The sequence below is a fragment of the Balaenoptera musculus genome, chromosome 14 (genome assembly GCF_009873245.2).
Source record: "Balaenoptera musculus isolate JJ_BM4_2016_0621 chromosome 14, mBalMus1.pri.v3, whole genome shotgun sequence".
Lineage (NCBI taxonomy): Eukaryota > Metazoa > Chordata > Mammalia > Artiodactyla > Balaenopteridae > Balaenoptera > Balaenoptera musculus.
In genome coordinates, this window is record NC_045798.1 from 63,635,298 (window position 1) to 63,640,314 (window position 5,017).

The window sequence follows — 5,017 nt, forward strand, 5'->3', positions numbered from 1 at the left end:
CCTGCCTTTTGTTTTACTGGACACAATATCTTACAGAAGTGTCCATTCTGGCTAGAGCTCTGGGGTTCAAGTCTTGATTAAAGCAGTTCAAATAAAACTGAATCTAACTTTTGAAGTCAATGTATTTTTGATCTTTTCTGGGTCATGGTTCGGGGAGGCACTGAATTACAGAGAAGAAATATGATAGGATCATTCAGACTGCACCAGTTTTGTGGTCCCACTGCTTCTGGGGGAACAATTGTGCTCAGCTGGGGGCAGGGAGTTGGGCAAAGGAGACTGGTAGATTAGAGGAAGGACTTGGTCAATTTAGGGGTCTTTCCCAACTTCTATAAGCAGCCAACTTAAATATAGGAGGGAATAGAGGCCCCAAGGCCTTCGAGAGGCTTTGTAACAGAGAGACCAGAAACCACATTTTTATGGAGGACAGTTGGTAGGAAAGAAGCCCTCCCAAACACACTGAATATTTCATTTCTGTGGGGAAATCTGGTGATTCATCTTTCCTGCGCATATGTAACCGATTCAGCCTAAAGGTGCATTTAAATAATAATAATTAGCTTGAAGGAGCCTAAAGGGGATATTTACATCTTTGTAGGAGGGCTGCTCCTCCAGTGATGGATGGTGGACCGGGCTGCCCGGGCTGCTGCTAAGGCCGCCGCTTGATTTCTGGGAGGCCAGCGGCGGGGGCGGGGGCGGGGGCAGGTCCGAGCCGCCCGGGTCACCCAGTTTCCTGTCCTCCTGCAGCAGCCTGGAGGAGTTCAGGGCCAGTGGGAAAGCGCCCGCGGCAGCCGGCGGGCGGTCCCGGCTGCTCCCCTTCTCCGACAGCCCTCTGCCCTGGAGGAATCGGCCGCCCCCGACTAAAGGGTCCCCTAGCAGGACCCCTGTCTCCTCGTCTTCCTCCTCGTCGTCCTCGGGGTCTCGACTTTCCTCCTCCTCTTCCTCGCCCTCGGGGGGCTTGTGGCCCTCCACGTCCACCTCCTGCTCTTCTTCCTCGTCGTCCTCGTCCTCGGAGGTGTCCTCGCTGGGGTAGCTGCAGCTGGTGCCACTGGGGGACAGAAGGCCTCGGTGGTGCGGCTGCGGGGCCAGCGGAGGCGGCGGGGGCGGGGGCGGGGGCGGCGGCGGGGCTGGGTGGTGGCGCTCGGAACCCTGCTCGTCGGGCTGCGGGGGCAGCAGCAGCAGCGGTGACGGCGGCTGCGGGGGATGATGGTGGTGGTGGTGTTGGTGCGGGTGGTGGTGGTGGTGGTGGTGATGCGCTTGGGCCGAGTGTGGCGCGCCCGCGGACGCCCCGTGCAGTTTGGCCAGGCTCTCTGCGTCGTCCTTGCCGCCCACCGGCCGGAAGGCGCTGGAATGGTGATAGCTGCCTCCGCCGGCTTTGCGCCCCTCCAGGAGGTGCGGGTGGTGGGGCGCGGGCACTCGGGCACCCACGGGGCACGCTCCGGCGGCCGCGGCCCCAGACACGGAGCCCGGGTCGGCCGGAGGCGTGGAGCCCGCACTGCAGTCCCCGCCGCTGCCGCCCGGGGGCGACTCGAAGAGCGCGTCGCGAGCGCCCGCGCCGCCCGCAGGAGGCGGCGGGCCGGAGCCCGGGCCGTTGGCGACGACCGGAGGGGGCTGACCCGGCGGGGGCGCCGCTTCGGCGCTCCCGCCCGCGCCGCCGGGCTCGGCCAGGTCCAGGAAGGCCTGACGCAGCAGGGCCGGGCTTTCTCCCAGCGCGCAGCCGAGCGCCGAGGGCGGCTGCGGCGGGGGCTGTAGGTATGTGGGCACGGGAAGCCCGCCCGGGGTCCGCGGAGGCCAGAACATGCAGAAGGGAGGGTAAAACGCGTCCTTGCGGCCCGCGGGCCAGAAGAGGCCCGACAGGCCGGCCTTGGGCGCCGCGCCTGCGCCGCCCGCACCCCCCAGGGCCTCGGCCGCGGCGCCCGCGTCCTCCTTTTTGTGGCACAGGCCGAAGGCGGCGGCTGCAGCCGGGAAGGTGTAAGGATGCGGGAAGAGCCCCCCGCAGCCTGGGAACTTCTGCAGCACGCCCCCGAACGAGCCCTTGCTGGGCACCGGGATGACCGGATAGCTGCGTGGCCCTTTGGCGCCAGCCGCCGCGCCCGCGCCGGCGCCAACGCCCGTCACGCAGCCGCCCCCCGCGCCACCCCCGCCCGCTCCGGCGCCGCCGGAGGCCGCGGCCACCGAGAGGCTGGCGGCAGCGGCCGAAAGACTGGCGGCGGCCACGACAGCCGCCTCCTGCAGCGAGTCGTCGTCGTCTTCGAAGCGCGGCCTCTTGTGATGCGCGTGCGGCGCGCCCGCCAACTCGGCCAGAGGTGGCGGGGGCGGCGGCGGGGGCGCCCCCAGCAGGTGCGGGCCCAGCAGTCCCCCACCTCCCGCCACCGCCGCCGCCGCTGCCACAGCGGCCGCCTTGACCGAGCTGAGCGGGTGGCAGGCGGGATGCGCGCCCGGCTGGGGCAGCGCGCGCTTTCGGCTCCCGCCGTTGAACATGGCCTTGACGTCCTCCCAGGCGAATACTAGCTCGTCCTGGGGGCTCTTGTCAGTGAGTTTGAGATGACGGCGCCACGAATTGAAGTTGGCTGCGTCCGGCTGCGTGTACTTGGCGTCGGGCGTACGGTGGGAGTGGAAGATGAACTTGTTGGGCGAGAAGTACATGTTGCAGTAGCTGCATTTGATGCACTTGGCGCGGGAGCTGTTGTAGCGCGCGGGGATGAAGCTGCCGCGGCAGCCCCAGGCGCATTCGTGCGAAACGTCGAAGGCGAAGTTGTCAGGCAGCTTGGGGGGCCTGTTTTCGCCTAGGAACGACTTGCACAAACGCTCAGCCTCACGCTTAGTGATCATGCCGCAGCGGCGCGATGAGATGGGCATGGCCCCGGCGCGTCGCAGGATCTCCAGCTGCACCGGCGTGCACTGCACGCACGTGATGCCCAGCGCCACGCGGCGGTTGTGAATCTCGTTGTAGCTGAAGTTCTTGAGGAGGGTGTTGGAGATCTGCGCCAGGCATAGGCGCTCCTGCCCGTCGATCACCAACGACACGATGGGAATGCCGTAGAGGATCACCTGGCCCACCTGGTTGGGTTTCAGGTTGGCGTGGCCCGGCCGCGGCTGGTTCAGCGCGTCGGGCTGGAAGGCGCTCGACGGTGATGCCAGCAGGATGTCGTTGGGCCCCGGCAGCGGGCTGGAAGCCATCTCCTCCGCCGCGGAAACCCGGGCCGAGCCCTCCGGGTCGGCCTTGGAGACTGGAAGGGAAAGGAGAAAGCGTTGACTAGAGCTTTTTCAGTTTACAAAGAGAGGGGTGGGTTGAGTCGCTAACTGAAGAATTATAATCACTTCCTTGCTTTGGTTAAGATATAATTATCACTGGGCAAAGGAACCAAGTTTCAGACACAAGGAAGTCATCTCTCTTAAATTTCCTCAAGGTCATCCCTTGGAAATGCAGGAATTTGCAATTGCTTTTCTTCGGTTCTAAATATCCAAAGTAAATTTTAAAAAAGTCAGTTCCTAAGAAACTCAAGACCTTATCCCCAATTTATAGAAGCTGTTAGAATAAAATGGTACTCCTGCTATAAATTAGGAAGTAATGATGACAGTTGTAACTAGTACAGGTTATAAAAGTTATGGAAAACTGAGGCTTAGCCATTGAAGCCCAAATTTTAAAAGAGAGACCAGTCGCATTTGCTTGAAAATAGATTGATTTTGGTTAAAAAAAAAAAAACCCAAACCTTTTAAAAAGTAATTTTTGTGGCATCTGTGGTTTCCTTGAGGGAAATTCACTACTCGTTGAGACACAGCTCATTAAAGCAAAACGAAATCCCTTCTCCCTTATCTTTGCCATTAGATATTTTGATACTTTAATTAGAAATTTTGGGGGAAAATGTACAAACCTATACGCAAGATTGCACCAAAACAGGCGTTTCACTTTCAAGGGTTCAAAAAGCCGCTTGCTAAAATTGAGTGGTTCCGGTTCCAATAGGTGGCTTTAAAAGATGAAGTTGTATACTTGAAGATATTCAAAAACTGGTTGCCTGCATTTCCATGACAATGAGCAAATAAGTACAGGGAAGAGTGTTAAGCCCAGAAACAGTGCAAAGAAACTGAACAATTCTTGGGGGTCATTATTGATGGGCTTTAAAAGGCAAATTTAGTTGAAAGGTGAACCACTTTCTGTGACATTTCTTTTTCTGATCTATGTAGATATCTCTTTACCTTATTGGGGGTGGGGGGAAGTGCCCCACGGTAGGAATAATCCTTGGACTAGGTAATCTGCGGGAGCGCTGAAAGCAGAAGCCCAGGGTTGGGCCTGCGGTAAAATTCCTGTCATCTCTGGTCAACGGGATACTTAATGGGGGAAAACAGCCAGTAAATTGAAAATACAGAAAAAGCAAGCGAAAGAAACCTTTGTGACAACACTGCTAAGTCAAAACAAGCAAAGTGGCTCATTCCCTGCGAAACTGACAGTGACCTTTGCACAGCTACTTGTCCAGGGCAGCTGCTAAGACTATCGTTTGCCCTGGAAAATCACCGGTGGCCGTCGCATCACCACTTTCTGCCAAGGACACTGGAGTTTGTTATTACAGAGATTTCAGTGAATACACTAGTGTACCCCTTTACCCAAATTGTCATATCCTGGTCCTCTCTGGGCCCCTGTGACCTCTATCCCGACAACCTTTGCCCTTCTGACCCCTGGATCCTCAGCTCTCATTACATTCTGTGGCCTCCAGGAAGGGTGAACAAACCTCAATGCGATCAGCGAGACGAAAGCCAGGCTTGTCACTTCGGATGGATCAAAGACAATATTTCCAGGGGACGGGGTGTTAAATGGCACAGTGATATCTGGGCCTGATATAACCAGCCCTAACTTTGCCAGATGGTCCTTCAATCCTCATTCCCCTCCCAAACAAGATTCTTATTATCTTCATAAGACCCTGGGATAACGGCAATGCGGGCAGCGGGCCTGGCCTAGCGGGGAGCTGGCTAGAGACCCGCAGCCTGAGCAGCTGTAGACTGGGCAGAAGTGTCTCCTACTGGGTTG

At 58.3% G+C, this 5,017-nt stretch overlaps 1 protein-coding gene across 1 annotated transcript in view; it reads right to left on the minus strand.

Annotated features, from left to right (window-relative positions):
• SKOR2 (SKI family transcriptional corepressor 2) overlaps positions 1-3,174 on the minus strand; it is a 38,734-nt gene extending 35,560 nt beyond the window's left edge. Inside the window, exon 1 of the mRNA XM_036823915.1 lies at positions 583-3,174. Within this exon, the coding sequence (XP_036679810.1) occupies positions 583-3,174 (2,592 nt within the window). The remainder of the gene's footprint in view (positions 1-582) is intronic.
• Between the last annotated feature and the right edge of the window lie 1,843 nt (positions 3,175-5,017).